The 15942-nt window shown below is 44.5% G+C and overlaps 1 protein-coding gene across 10 annotated transcripts in view; it reads left to right on the plus strand.

The window, feature by feature from the left end:
- The window catches only part of NUMA1 (nuclear mitotic apparatus protein 1), an 88907-nt gene that overhangs the window by 44872 nt on the left and 28093 nt on the right, over positions 1–15942 (plus strand). For 3 of the 10 annotated variants that reach the window (XM_019625595.1, XM_019625604.1, XM_019625603.1), the window contains exons 1-2: positions 7010–7227; positions 11840–11915. In XM_019625595.1, coding sequence (XP_019481140.1) covers positions 11874–11915 — 42 coding nt within the window. In that variant the 5' untranslated portion in view covers positions 7010–7227; positions 11840–11873. Of the gene's footprint in view, positions 1–6293; positions 6405–6550; positions 6758–7009; positions 7228–7403; positions 7576–11839; positions 11916–15942 lie in introns of those variants that run through there. The other 7 variants (XM_019625602.1, XM_019625596.1, XM_019625597.1 and 4 more) reach the window with 5 other exon arrangements.

The following is a 15942-nucleotide window of genomic DNA, read 5'->3' on the forward strand; positions in this document are numbered from 1 at the left end:
AAGGACTATACTAATGAAAAAGGTATAGGATATGGCTGAGGTGTGCTTAAGAGAGCACTGGATTTAGAAGACTTGAGTTCTGGCTCTGCAGCATTGGCAGTTGACCTTGACGCAGGTATTTTCTTCTTTCTGAACTTTAGGTTCCTAGTCTATAAAATTGGAATAAACATGCTTGCCTTTTAGGTTTTTTTAGGGGGAATTAAGTGAGATGTGAGATACAGCTTTTCTTAAATTCTTGAAGTCTGTTCAAATGTTAGGGTTTTTTGTTTTGGTTTTTTCTTTTTTTATAATGGGCATGTTAGACACTATTCCCATTTATTTTAGTTATTCGTACGTATGCAAAATTTGGTTGTTGAGTCAATCTAGCATCCTATTTAGAAACCCAACCCCTATCAATATTTATGTTACTTTCTTTCAGTGGTGAAAGGCATCCTGGTGTGATAGAAGAAGTGGATTTGGAACCAGAAAGACTGGGCCTCAGTGATGTGTAGGAGGTAGAAGTAGAAACATGGCAGACAAAGCAGAGAGAATGAGAGGGAGAGATAAGGGAGGGGAGAGGAGAGACATGTATCTGAGTTTTGTAGCTACTTAAAGCCTATTGGAAACAAAGCAGATCCGGGGCAGAGTCCCTGTTGTCCAAGCTTATGTTCTGAAACTGCAAGTTGTCTCAAACCGGCAGGCCTTGCTCAGGCATACAAATAAGTTGTAAAATTCCTGTCTCAGGCAGGAGATGGCACATATTCAGCAAAGTTGTCACATGTATTCCAGCATGGATTTAGGGTGGGACTATGTGGCCATTAAGGTCTCTTTCAACCTTGAGATTCCGTGATTTGTTGACCAGGTATAGAAAACTGCTTTTCTTTAGGCTGCTTAGATCAATGTAATTATAAATTGCACTTTGTGGCTTTTATTTATGAAACATTGTAAATGACCTGAGTATAGCGCCAACCACCTTTCATTGTACCCCATGTAAAGTTGGTACTAACCAGGGCCGGCCGAGTGGCGTGATGGTTAAGAACTGGCTTTGGACGCCTGAGGGCCCTGGTTCGGATCCCACATATAAGGGCCAGTGACACTGCCCTCCACAGCTAAGATGCTGAACAACAGCTCAACCTGGAGCTGGGCTGCCGTGAGTCACTGGCGACGGCGTAGGCTGCAGCCCCTGCTGCAGTGGGTTGCCATGGGCTACCGTGTGTAGCCAGCAGCCAGCGTGAGCGGCCAGCAGCCGCAGTGAGCGGCCGTCCAGAAGCCGGCGACTGATCTGCCTCGCCCGGGAAGAGCGCAATGATGGTGCCAACTTGGGCCAGTGAAGCAATGTCCTCCACAACTAGACTGAAGAACAAAATGACAGCAACTTGTCTGTTCCTCTTCCCCCAATTCCCTAGCACTGTTCCCATCCCCCCAGCTCCCCAATTAAAAAAAAAAAAAGTTGGTACTAACCAGTTTCCAAGGACCTCCTCCTTTCATCAGGATTATTGAAGCACCCACTTGCCTCACTTTGGGGATGAGGCCCAGTAGGTAACACAAAGTTCCTGTATCTAGGGACTTTTTTGGAAAGGAAATTCTAACCGATGAAGTTTTGACCAGATTCTGAGGAAATTCGTTTTATTCAAGATTTTTGTTGTTGAGGATTGTTCTGGAGAAAGAATCATAGGAATTTTTGGAGGTGGAAAAAATCTTGGGAAATTTTCAGAGGTACTTTAGATATTATATATCCCAATCCCCTTTCTTTTACTGAAACCCAAACTAGGGCAAGTGACTTGCCTTAAGCCACAAACTTAGTAAGCAGCTGATCCAGAACTTACCTTCAGGGGCTTCCAACTCCAAATCTACAATAGTTAGTGTGTTTTCTATCATTCGCAAGGGTCAAGGCTATCTCCAAGAGTTGCAAATCTTTATATTAAAATTGTTCCCCCTTCAGTTTCCTTTATGCTTATCATCATCAGTTCTGTGTTTGTGAGCAAACATTGTGCTAGATATTTGCCTGTAGGGACAGAGCCATTTACTCCTCTGTGACAATGAAACAGGGTGAACTGGTTCTTAGGTGTTTTGTAGAAAGACCTTCTTGAGGGAGAACTGAGTAGGGCCTCTTGGATGTTATAATGAATCCTCTCTGGGTTTTGATTTGCCCTCTGCCTTTCTCCCCAGGAAGCTGCCGGCTTACCAACACTGCCTCATTACTCAGCCACTGCCCTCTGGAGAGGGAGAATGAGGCCTGCTAAATAAGCTCTAGGTCAGGGCTCTGAAACAGCAGTCCTTTGCCGCAGCCAATGGCGTTTCCTCCATGGCTTTTCACCCTTGAAATATGTCCAACATCCCTTCTAGTAGAATACTTTTTTCCGTGCTTGCTGTTTCAGAGGAGTTTTGGTCCTTCAGTGTTTGTAAAACTCTTGCATCTTCAGAAAAAACTTCTTAGTGGTTACTTTTGAAATTAGAACTGTTTGGTTGTTTTGATACAAAAATTGATTTTTAGGATGAGATAGAGGTGCAAGGCTTCTTTGAGACACTGAACATGTGCTAGTTTTTATTCAATGATTATTTTTTTAAGAGCAGTAGAGAATAATGTAGAGAGATAGACAACTCACTACTTCTGTGACTAAGTCACTTAATTCTTGAGCCTCAGATTTCTTCATCTTTAGAATGGAAATAAAACCTACTTTATAGATTGTCCTGAGGATTAGATGAGATGACCATGTAAGAGGGTGGCCTCTGGAGACAGACCCAGTTGGGCTCAAATTTTGGCTTCAACGCTTACTAGCTGTGTGACCTTAGGTAAATTATTTAATCTAATTATCAGTTTTCTTTTCTGTAATATAGAGATAATCATAGTATTTGGGCTATTGTGTCATTGGGTTATTGTGAGGATTAAACAGAATAAAGCATGGTAGTGTTTATCCTAGTGCCTGGCCCATACTTAGCGCTCATTAAATGTTAGCTATTAATTACAACAGTAACAGCAACAACAGTAATAATAGTCGAGGTATTTATTATGCTAGGACATCAAGTGGCAGAGGAAAGACTAGAAGGCATTGCAGAGGTCAGTGGATCCACAGGAGGGTTTTTCCTGCCAGCTTTCCTCTCAAGGGCCTGTAGGGACTGAGAGAGAGGCTCTCATTGGGTCCTAGTCTGCAGTACAGCTTCCTAAAGCAAAAGCTTCCCTTCCAGGCCAGTAGGCTGAGGTAGGAGGTTCAGAGGGACTTGAGAGGACTTATCGCTGTAAGACCAGTCTGGCAGGGTGGAGGGTTTGGGTGAGGGCATAAATGGCTCTGGAAGGTAAAACGGGGGCCAGGTCATGTGGGGCCTTGAATGCCAGGCAAATTATTTGTATTAAAACCACCCCATTCCTGGGCCATCTCAGAGAAGTTGTTCTCTCCGTCTTTTGTTTAAACTTTAAAAAATGATAATATACATTAAAAATTATAGTATTTACATTTTAAACAAGAATAATAAACATCCATGCACCTACCACCCAGCTCAGGAGATGTAATATTCCCATAGCCTTTGAAACGGCTGTGCACTCCATACCCATCACCAACCCCCTCCAATCTCTATCTGAACAGTATCCTGAATTTTGTTAGTCATTTGTCATATCCCCCCACCCCCTTTTTAAAAATGGTTTGTGCACTCCTATCCCAGTCTTTTGGGACAAGGAGCAGGGGCTATAGAATCAGGTAGGAGCCATGTGGCCTGCCTGCTGCCAGGCTAGGCTGGGAGGAGGGGTTGGGAAGTTCTGCTGCTGCCACAGGAGGGGAGTGGTTGGCGGCACCGTGGTGGGGAGGGAGAGGCTGGAGAAACTGGCCTGGCTCCTTGAGCTGTCCTGAAGAGAAGGCCCAGAAGCTTGGCAACTTTGGTGGATAGGTTCCAGAGGAGAGTTCAGCCCCTCTGAGGCTGCACAGCTGGAAGTTGTTGCCTTGAGTTTAGAGCCACAGGAGGGTGGAGGGAAGACCTCTTGTATTTCGTTTGAGACACAGTATCAATTCTTTCATGTGCTAGGGAGCTTCAGGGCTGACACAATGCCAGGGGTGGCCAGGAAGACTTTAGCAGGCCTGCCTCCTGTTTTTCACCTCATTCATTTTCTGGAGTGTTGATTGTGCCAGTGGTTAAATTATGTTTGCCACTTTGGTTTTCTATAAAAACTTTGGGTTTTGCTTTTCTTTTCCTTTAGTTGTGCCTCTTTCTAGAAATGATACTGTGGGGATAAGCTACAGGGTCCTGGGACAAGAAGTGGGGCCATGTGAGGCTCCTCAGCAGCAGGCTTTGGTCTGTGACTCCCCCACCATTTACCACAGTCATTCTCTGGTGGACAGAAGATTGAATTTGGAAACCTGCCACCCCGAGGTAGTTCAGTGGAACAGACAATCAAGGAGCCCTAGTGTGCTAGGCAGTATGGAGGATCATAGAGAAAGAGATGGAACGGGTTATGCCCTTGAGGAATTTGACAAGACTTCCTTGCATGTACATTTACCACAGTACAAGTGCCAAATGCAGGATGTAGACATTTTTTTCTGGTCTCCAATGTAATACATGGTTATTAAGAGTAAATTCAAACATAAAAGAAACATAGAGCATAGAAAGTCCCCCACGATCTCACTCTTCCCCAAGATAACCACTGTTAATCTGTTAGGAAGTATTTGAGGAGTTGAAATTTGAGCTGGATCTTAAAGTAAAATCCAGAGAGGCAGACTGATGGCAGGAGAGTGAGCATCCTGAGGATCCAATCTCCTGCTCCCCAGAGGGGCACCCCCACTAGCTTCCCTGACAAATAGGGAGCCAGCTTCTGCTTGGGATGCCTTGGTGTGACAAGGGGCCAAAATGCCCAACTAGAAAATGCACCTTTGTTAAGCATCACCTTGTGCCTTATGTACTAGCCAAATGTGTTGTGCACCTTATAGATATTACTGAATTAATCCGTATCACAACCTTATAAAATAGGTATCTTTATCCTTGTTTTACAAATAAAGATACTGAGGCTCAGAGGTTACTTGCCAGGGTCACATAGCAGCAAATGGTATAGAATCCTGCCATTCGTTAGCTGTGTGATCTTGGGCAAATTATTTCACCTCTGTGGCTGTTTCCTCATCTACAAAGTTGACAATATAGTACCTGCTTCACTAAGGGAGTTTTTCAGATTAATGAGTTAATACACATTAGGCCAGTGGAACAGTGCCTGGCACATAGTTTGCACTCAGCATTAGCTGCTGTTTTTTCTCTTGTTCTAAAATGATCCACATCATCTCCCCACTTAATTTAATTCTCTTTATGGCCTTTCCTGTCCTCCCAGCCATCCCTCACACTTTTTCCTTTACAGTTTTTCCCTCTGCTTCCAGTCATTCCATTCTCTTCATCCTATCTCCAGAAGGCCTCTCATTCTCCTTCTTTCCATTCTTTCTTACCTTACTCTCCTTCATGGCCTTATGACCTGCCATCTGTCTGTTTTGGGGCAGCCCTCGGACCCACCTCCCTGCTGCTAGTCCCATTCATTTATACACCAGAATAATTTCTTAAAGTACAGCTGTCATTGTACCACATCTCTGTGTTAAAAACAAACAACAAAATAAACATTCAAATCTTTATTTGATTTCTTGGCTTAAAGTTCAAGATACTCCGACTCTGACCCAGCTCACCCGTCAAGTCCGTTCCATCACTGCTTGCACACCTCTGCTCTCCTGTCTTCCCTACTCCTCTCCATTTCCACCTGGGGAAACCCTGCCTGTGTGTTTCAAGAGAGAAATTAAAATATCACTTTGTTTTCTTAGTTCTTCCCTTGAGAAAGAGTTAGAATTTTTATCTTTTTGTGGGAGTTGAAATATAATTTTCGAGTCACATTTGTTATCGCCTGTGGAATTATAACCTATCTCAGTGTAGATGCTGGGTCTAATTCATCTTTGTATACTTTGTGCAATGTCTTATTGAAGTGCCTTGCACATTGTAGGTGCTTAATACGTGTTTGTGGTGCAAGTGAAAGGAAGATGAGGGGGGTTCCTGATAACTGGTGGGTTTCTCCTGTCTTGCTGAGGATCACTGTTCAGTGGGTGGAAATGCTGTGGTTTTGTTTTCTAAGAGTCAGACATCTTTTCTTGTTGGCCATGTTGGAGAGGCAGAGCCTGTAGGCTCTACGGATGAATTCTGGTGCTTGTGTCTTTTCAGGGGCTGCAGCCAGTGCCTGACTTACTAGGTCCCGTGCCTTGGCCCCTCGGCCCCTCCCCACAAATGCTCAGCGGAACAGGGGATTAGGTTCTGGCAGCACAGCTGGGATTTTGGCGGCCATTCCACAGTCAACAATAGCACTCAGCCACCCAGACAGGACAGCGCAGGCCTGCACTCCACGGCCACAGTCTGTCTAGGCTTCTTGTTTGGGTGGCCGAGGGGGAGGAGTGCGGCATCCTGGCCTTGCCACGCAGAAGGTATGGGCTGGAGAGAGTCCCTCAGGGGAATGGGCTGGGGGGTGGGGGGATGGCCATGTCCCAGGGCAGGCGGCACCCACAGAAGGAGGCAGGCGCTCGCTTTGTGTGTGCTTAAAGACACGGCCCGCCCTGGAGCCGGCAGGAAGCTGCCCCTGTTTAAAATGGCCTGCGTCTGGCTCGCTCTCTGAAGCCTCTGTGCCCAGGTCTTCCTCCCTGCCCTGCTTGCCGCCAGGCTGGGGCTGAGCTAATCATCAGGGCAGCCCGTGGCCTGCCTTCCGTTCCTGGCCAGAGAGATGGACAGGCTGTCACTGCAGTCTTAAGAGAGCGAAGGGGGAGTGTCCGGGTGATATCAGGTTTGTCAGGCAGGCCACTGCGAGTGTGTTTTGTGTGTTTATGCCACAGTTTGCCTCGGTTCTTGCCACTGTTGTAGTTCACTGTTTTTGTCTGCTGGCTGGTGCCCTTCCATGCGTCCTATTCTCTTGTTTGTGGGGCCAAGCCTTCGCTGCCCCTCCTCTCCAGTGCCCCTCCCCCCTTGCCCCTGACTGCCACCCCTCCCCCCTTGCTGCGAGTTCCCTGCTTCCCTGCGGCTCCCAGATCACGGAAGCTTGCTGTGCCTTTAAAGAAAGCAGACTCCTGGCTGTGACGCACTTCTGGCTGTCAGCCAGGAAGATCGCTCCTGCCAGGCTGACTGAGAAGAAAACCAACAACTTTTCTTTTGTGTGTGGGGTTACTTTCCACTAGCCCCCCCTTTCTCCTCTCTTTTCAAGATTTAAATGCTAATGGCGGATTAAAACCTGTAAATACGTTTGGCTTTAGGAATCTGGTAAGGCCCTCCTGCACTGAGACTTTTTTTCCTTACTCTTTCTCGGGGGTTTTTGTTTAAACATGGACGAGGGGGTGCGGTGGAGCCTCCCCCCTCACCTCCCTTTCCTGCGCCATCCTTAAAGGGGAGGGAGAGGAGAGGGAGAGCAAGTAAACACTCAGAAACAGGCGCTGGGAGCAGAGCTTGCCAACATCCGGGAGTTGGCGCCTTTCAGAGCAAAGGGTTGCTTTCTTTCCCCCTCGCGTAGATGTCAGCGCGTTTTTGTTCAGAGGGGGAAAGCGTGTGCGCCTGCACGTTGAGCTGTAGAGACAGCTCAGGAGAGCTTCTCCATTCCCAAGTGAGGCCTGGGTGTGTACGCATTGGTGGGGAGTGAAAAGCGTTCATTTTTCAGCTGGTAGGGACCAGGGTGTGTGAATATAGCAGTGGGGGCAGGTGCTGATGAAGTGCTGGAGTGGGCGCGGGTGTGTGCGTGCGTGTGCATGTGCAGTGTATGGCTGTAGGCCCCAGGCCTGGTTTGATTGCAGCCCTTTTGCCCACGTCCTTCTGACCTGGACCCTACAGAGTGTGGGGGCAAGGGCAGATATCAGTAAGCCACTTGTGAAGAAACCAGGGAAATCTTGGTTTCCCTTGCAGTCTCTCCCTTATTCCTCACCAGGGCCTTGGGATTTGGGGCCCAATTCTAGGCAACACAGGGGAGTGGTCTGTGTGAAGAGCGGGAGGCCTGAGCCCAGGGCATACATCCAGCGGACTGGTTTGCCCTGACATCAGGTGTGCAGAGAAACCCTTTGGACTTGGATGAGACAGCCTACTCAGGACTCCCCAGGAGCTGAAGAGGATTGTGTTTTTCTGTCCTTGGCTTCTCTTGCAGCTGCTGGTCCTTGGGCATTTTATGCACCAAGCCAGGGTATGCACCAGCAAGATACTTCCTATTCTGTTCTTTATGATGAGTTAGGCTATGACTGCGTAGTTTGGCTTTTGCTGGTGCTCTCGGGGGTAAACTAAAAGATGAGGTGTAAGTACTTGATTGCCTGTGGCTCCTGACCTATCCCCTCCCAGAGTCAGGAGTCCCAGGATCAGGGTATTCATTCTTTTTAGATGTGGGGGTCTCTCAGATGATGGGAGTATCTCTTTTAGAAAGGTGTCCAGAGCATGGAATTCTTATGGTTGCAGGCAGGCAGGCTGTCAGGGTAAATGGTGGTAAATCTTGCCGTTGAGATTGGGCACACAGATGGAATAGCCATTTCCCTTATGAGCTGTGAGCCTGTGGGCCTTTGGAACCTTGGTGTAGATAGGGGGCGGGACTTGGGGAAGGACCCTTTGAGGTGGAGTTTGTATGGGCTTTGGGCCCTGAAATTCTGTGAGAGGGAGTTAGCGTCTAAGAGAATGAGGGTTCAGCAAAGGCATGAGCTGAGTGATCAGTACAGTTTTGCAGCTCTCTGGGACCAAAGGTCACTTTGGTGTTATCTTGAGTCAAGCCGGGCAGTTACAGGCGGGCAGTTAGTGGCTAAGAGGCCGTCTGAAAAGGAGCTGGCATCCAGGCTGGGGGCGGGGTAAGGAGCGCAGTGCTGCCACAACTCAGACCCTCTGGCCTTTGGCCTATCACTTAGTCAGCCCTTAAAACTGAAGCTTTTCAGAACATACCCCAGAGCTCAGCAACCTGACCCTCTGGTCCTGGTCCTTGCATCTGAACAGGTGGTTTGCATTAACTTCAGTCCTGGTAGGAAACCGTTGCTGCGTTTTAACTCTTTAAGATCCAGAGAGGGCGCACGCCAGGTGGCTGTGTGTCTCTTGAGCGTCACTTCCCTTGTCCTAATATATCTTCTCTGGAAACACGGAGGGGTATTGTAAATGTGGGAATTGGTCCTGATGATGAGGGAGTTACATTGTATCAGTTTTGAAAATGTAAAGAAGATGCAAGGTTTTTAGTTTGTCAGGCAGCTGCTTCTGTGTCTTGGTACCTTCTTGAGCCCAGGGGAAAGAGTGGGTACCTTATTAGCTCTCTGAAGCCTCTGTTTTGGATTCTGGGGCTCTTCTTTTCAAAGAACGAGGTAGGTAGGAATTCTGAAGGTGCCCACAAAGGGCCTGCATTTGCGGTTCTCTTTTTTTGTTTGTTTGTTGATTGGAGGTTGCAGGGGATGCCTGGTCATGTTGGGGTGGATCTCAGGAGATCCTTCTGTGAAATGGTTCCATGCTACAATCGCGGGGATCTGTTTTTCCATCACCATCACCCAGTCTTCTGGGTGGGGCCTGCCTCAGATTTCAGGGGGAGGGTGGGGAGGATGGTGCTCTGGCTGGGAGCCCTCGGGTTCCAAGCCAAGGCCTATGCTTAAAGCTGTAGTCCCAGTGCAGAGGACTAGCTGTACCACTGGCTTCAGTCATTCTTTGCCCAGAGAAGAGTGACTGGCTAGGCTGTCCTTCAGGCTCTCACCCCAATATCTTGTCCCTGAGAAAGTGCCCCTTTATGGGCTTTGAGCTGACAGGGTCCTTCTGGTGTTCCTCATGTTGATGAGCATTGCATTCCTCCTGTTTCTGTGCCTGGGGAACATAAAAGAAGACATTTAGCCTTGACACCAGTTTTCATGAGCTGTGGAACTAGTTTTAGATGGGCTCCCCTGGGAGGACATAAGGGTTGTATGTTTTGCCTGGTTAAACCTCAGGTCGTTTTTAGCAGCACAGCTGTGGAATCTCAGAGGCGGCAAGATCTACCTCCGGTTGCAAATACAATTTCTGACCAAAGTTTTGGGCCTAATCAAAAGAAAAGCAAGTCTAGAGTCAGCAGTGGGGATGAGGGGGAGTTGATCAGGGCCTCATTTCCCTTGTTCCTGAATAGCTCAGACCTTTTTTTTAAAAAAAGCCAGCATTCGGCCATTGCCACCTTTACCACCAGGGCCAAGAATGGTCCCTCTGACTTTAGGCTGGCCAACCACCAGAAAAGCTTTTTTTGCAGTGCAGTAGTGGAGGCAGTCAGCCTTCATCCTTGCCTGGCACCAGGGAGCTAGGCAGTTAGTGCCCATGAATAGGCCATCAGAGGTGAAAATCATCTAAGACTGAGGAACACAAGGGCCCCTTAGCTTCTCTGCCCTCCTGAGATCTGCCTTAACCACTTCACTTGTTGCTGCCAAAGCCCAGGTGAATTGGCTCATTTCCAAGACTGACATTGCTATGATAGGTGGAATCATGTTGGGTTTGCAGGGTCAAGAAGCAATTATAATTAGCGTTCAGTTATATTTAGCATTTAATTGTTTTCTTCTGTTAATGCTTTGTGTATGTTTTATTTCACTCCTCTCCCTGCTGGCAGCCCCTGAAAGACAGGGACCATGTCATTGTCTCCCATTTCAAGTAATTTTGTTGTATTCTCTCATTTAGCTTCCAGCACAGGATGAACACATGTAAGGATTAAGGAAAATAACCTTTTTGATTAGTTAATGAACAGGGTACATTTTCATAGGAAGGACTAAGATTTATGTATCTTTTCCCTACTAGACAGTGAGCACCTTACAGACAAGAAGGTGTTTTCTTATCTCCAACACTTTGCATACAGAAGGTGCTTAGCAAATGTTGGTTCCACAGACGCCACACGTTGGAGATGCTAATATGTGGGGAGAGTTATAGGTGATGTGCCTCTTACCACTCTTGTTCTTCCTTGTAGAGTAGTGACAAACTGAGTACCTGTGGTGGTGGTGATGGGGTGGTGGCCTATTGCTCCCATGGAGATTTGTGGGAATTGTGGGGGCTGCTGGGATATATTTAGTCACCAGGTCCGTAGTTTCTTGGGCAGGTTGGCAGGCAGATGGCCAATTCCCAGTGGAAAGAGAAATTCGGGGTAAGAATACCAGGACAGATACCTAATCTTTCATTAACTGTCTCATGGGCTGTCCACCAGAATTGGATTTGGCTTCATATCCCCCATTTGAACCATGACATTGATGTTTCTGTGGGGGATATAAAAATCCAGAATTTGGAGAGGTTTTCTCAAGGACTTGGTTATTAATTGTTGGTTAGGTAGAATTTGGGTACTTGCAGAAAGAGCCAGAAATCAACCTTTCTGCTTAAAAATAGTGATCATTTATTGAATACCTACCATGTGGCAGGCACTGTGCAATTGGCTATATCTTCTTTATCTCAAAGCGTCACAGTAACCCAGAGAGATGTTTGCAGATCCCATTTTGCAGATGAGGAAAACGAGACTAAAAGAGGTTATGCTACCGGTACAAGGTCACACGATCATGGTAACATGAAATCAATATTCAGAATTAGGTGTGTCTGGAAAACCATGATTGTTCTGTGTTTTAAGGACACCATGTCCCAAAGAGCAGGGCTGAAGGGCAGCTTTGAATGTTGTATTTTCAACAGTACCGGAAGATTGTGTGTAGAACTCGTGGACATTGAATTAAATTCAGGATGTTTTATTAGTTTTATATATGTTTTATAGTAATTTTGATGTATATTATTAACTTTCTAAATATTCCCGTGGTGCCTTGGTGGATTAAGTGTCAAGTGAAGAGTGATTTATTTAAGTGTTCAGAGCCACCAGTAAATGGAACTGTTTCCCCCTCCTCCTTCATTGTGGAGGTCTGATATAATTAACTGCTCTTCTTTTCTTGGGTCCCAGGTGTATTGGGGGGTGACGATCTGGTATCACCAAGATGACGCTACATGCCACCCGGGCGGCTGCACTCCTCTCTTGGGTAAGTGGTCTTCTCCTTTGCTAAACTTCTCCAGGGAGCTTGTGAGGGGTGGGAGAGGAGTTTCCTAGGAGCTACGGCTTTGTGGTCTTCCAACCTCCCCACTAAGGAAATAAAGTTTTCCTTTGCCTTTCCCTTTAGTTTTTTACTTTTCTTACTTCTGATGATGTTGCTGCTGACAGTGATCCATGACTCTACTTGTGCAGGTTACAAGAGGCTTCCCTAAGGTATATATTCCCATTCAGTCATAGGAAGGGCTGCTGCAGGGTGACGTGGAAACACATCCTCATTTGCTCCCTGTATATTTTTCTGACTGACAGGGCTGATGCTGAACTTTACGACATGCAGGGACTTTGGTCTTCAAAGGCCTTTAATTGTAGGGCAAGCTTCTCCTCGCTCCCTTTCTGGTGTTTTGTCTGCTTCCATTATCCTCCTGTTGCCTTCTTGATTATTTCACAAGAATCCTTTTGCTATATATTTTCGTATATTTTCTGCCCGAGACAATAGCAAATGAAAAAAATAATGCTGAACATTGGGAATTTAAATATACAGAGAAACAGAAGAGGCCATGGAGTGTCGTGATGGCACGCCTGGGCCTTGGCGTCAGATAGCCCGGCTTAGAATCATTGTTCTGGCCAGTGTGAGCTGGGCAAGTTACTTAGCCTCTTCCATTTTAAAATGGAAATAATAATAATAATAATACCACCTCACGAGGTTGCTATGAGGATATTGAGATAACGTGTGTAAGAAACATTTAGCACACACACACAACCATTTAACATAGTATCTGAATAAATAATTCTCAGTACTTAAAATATTGCCTAGGCATGCTATTTGGTACAAGGTATTTAGTAGTCACCCTGACTACTGATCAGTTAGCCAATTAAAGAGCCAAATTTTAGAAAGATTATAGCATATTGTAAAGGAAATGAATTTTTAATTTCCAAGTAGGGTGGATTTCATAAGACCATATCTTTAATCACTATCAAATTTCTAGTCAGGAAATATGTGTGTAATGTACAAAATGTGCACTCTTAGCCTTCAGTTTCTGAAATAGATGCAAATTTTAGTTATATAGTTTAAGATGGGTATTCTTTTTTTTTTTCTTTTTTTTTTCTTTCCCTATGCTCCCCCAAAATGGGTATTTTTATACTTATATTTTATATATTTTAAAATTTACATTCCATTTCAATGTTTTATGTCTGTATTTGAAACATTGTGTCTTCCTTCTCACCTCATCTCCCCAAAAAAGGCTGGTTGGGTTGTGGGGGACCATGAGCTATGTCTATAGTTCAATGGACTAAGTGAATATTGGGGGATCTGTTAGCCACATTGTTTGAAGTTGATCAGTTTATCTCTTTTATTTCTTGTTCTAGCTTGTATTCATGGTGACTGCTACTATTACAGAGAAGAACAGACACAGACTAGTTTTATTTAACAGCAGATACTTGTATACTTTTCTCAAAAATCACAATGAACATGCATTAAAATATAATTACATAGAATTTTTCAATTTAAACAAAAGTCAGACAGCTAAAGTGGACTTTATGATACTGTAGCAACATGAAATAATGCTTATGTTAGTGAGGAGTAGTTTAGAACACACACATACACATGTGATACTTACAGCTGTGGTTTTAAAAAAATGACCTAGGGAAAAAATTGTAAAGAAATAATCAAAATACTAATAGTGCATGTATTAAAATACTAGAATGAGGGGAGTTTTTTGGTTTTCCAAATTTTCAGTAATTCATTTTATAATGTAAAAATTTATGTTTTATTTTACTTAAGGTGTAGCTTGAAATAATTCTGTATCCACAAGTTATAATGAATAAGTTGTTACAGGGAATAGGGAACTTTAAGATTCAACAACCTTAAGAAACCCCGAAAGCCTGACAGGCAGCTCTTGGGTTCTGCACTGAGCTTGGTCCTCACTTGCATGTTTTATACCCTGACTAGAGATGAAATAGTGTATCCACTTTGTCACCTTTCCAATGATTTCTCATTTGAGAGCAAAATAATGTATAGGAAGAATACAAAATAATGTATATCCATGAAAGAAACTATTGCTAGATTATTTAATTGGTATGACATGAATCCAGATTCCTTAAGTGACTTTAAATCAGCTAACTGATGTGATTTTTCAGTCCTGTTAGCGAACAAGCTTTCATAGCCCTTGCATATTTTACCTAGATTGCAGGTGTTAAAGGGAGATGGTTTTGGATGCTTAAGTCTTGGCAGTCTCTTCATTTTTAGTAAGTAGAAAGGGACCTAAGCCTGAAGTAGTCAGAATCTTCCTAGAAAATTTACACTGGACTTTCCTAACTTTGTTTCAAAAGATGGTATTAATATATTGTCTTTAAGACTTCAGCTCAAGTCATATTTTATATTCCACACTTCTTTTTTTACTTTTAACCTATTTTAATTTAGATCCATCTAGAAGTTGTTTTTGAGATAAAGTATTTAACTGAAGTAAATACTATTATTTCTGTAGCCAAAACATTGATTTCTTTTTTAATTCTCTTGATTCTTCATCACATGCAGCTAATTTAACTGCTAAGAAGTAGAAGTCTTGCTGGATCTACTTCATTATTTTAATTTCATTAACCATAATAGTGCTTTGCATTTAGTGCTTTTATTTTGTAATGTGTTCTTACATCCATAATCCCATTTGAATCCACACTGATACTTTAAGTTAGATGAGGGAGAGATTCCATCTATTTGGCAAGTGAGAAAATAGACAGAAAAAGTTGATTACAAAGATTCCTGGCAAGTTAGTAGAGGAGCAGGACCCAAAATCCTTGTCTGGGGGCTCCCAGCTGAGTGCCTTTTATTTATTTATTTTATTTATTTTTTTATTTTTTTTTTAAAGATTTTTATTGGGCAATTAGGGGGATAGGAACAGTGCTAGGGAATTGGGGGAAGGGGAACAGACAAGTTGCTGTCGTTTTGTTCTTCAGTCTAGTTGTGGAGGACGTTGCTTCACTGGCCCAAGTTGGCACCATCATCGCGCTCTTCTCTGGCGAGGCAGATCAGTCACCGGCTTCTGGACGACCGCTCACGGCGGCTGCTGGCCGCTCACGCTGGCTGCTGGCTACACACGGTAGCCCATGGCAACCCACTGCCACAGGGGCTGCAGCCTACGCCGTCGCCGGCGACTCCCGGCAGCCCAGCTCCAGGTTGAGCTGTTGTTCAGCATCTTAGCTGTGGAGGGCAGTGTCACTGGCCCTCATATGTGGGATCCGAACCGGGGCCCTCTGGCATCCCAAGCGAGTTCTTAACCATTGCGCCACTCGGCCGGCCCGCTGAGTGCCTTTTAAAGAGCACATTTATAAACCCTAGAATCTACTCATTTGCACATAACCACTATGCTGAAGTTCTTAAAAATACCGTGTTAAGCAGGCTGTCTCCCCGCTCCCTCAGTCTTGCATATGTGATTGATCAATTTAGCAAACCCTTTCTTCCTAAGGTAATCCAAAGGTAAACTTCAGCCTGGTGAACTTGGCACCTTTGAAATTCATGAGGGTTTCCTGTAGAAGTTGACCAGATATATTTATTGAATAACCTGTGTACCTGATTCATTTGCATGTGACTGCTGGTGAATTTTCTGGTGGTAAAGACTGATTTAGATGGATGCCTGCCTGAAGGCAAAAAAAGGAAACAGGGGATTGAATCAGAATTGGTGAGCTTTTCTCTGTGGTTCCCATTTCTTCTTTTCCTTCCTCCTTTTTTTCTTTACTTATCTTGTCCCCCCTTCCTACCGCCCCCATCATTTCTCCCTCATCCCTTAGCCAAAGTTTTTGCCTAGAAAGAATTTTAAAAATGCATTAACTAGATTTTATATGTATGGGAGTGTATAAAATATATATAATATTTAATATAAGTTTCAAATAGATATTTCAAAATTCAAGAGACACAAAGGGCTGTAATGTAAAAATTTGAACTACAAAGGGTTATAATGTAAGCATTCAAGATATATAAAGGGCTGTAATATAAAAAGCCTTTCTTTCTCCACCTCTGACTCCTAGTC

The sequence above is a fragment of the Hipposideros armiger genome, unplaced genomic scaffold, assembly GCF_001890085.2.
Source record: "Hipposideros armiger isolate ML-2016 unplaced genomic scaffold, ASM189008v1 scaffold_635, whole genome shotgun sequence".
Lineage (NCBI taxonomy): Eukaryota > Metazoa > Chordata > Mammalia > Chiroptera > Hipposideridae > Hipposideros > Hipposideros armiger.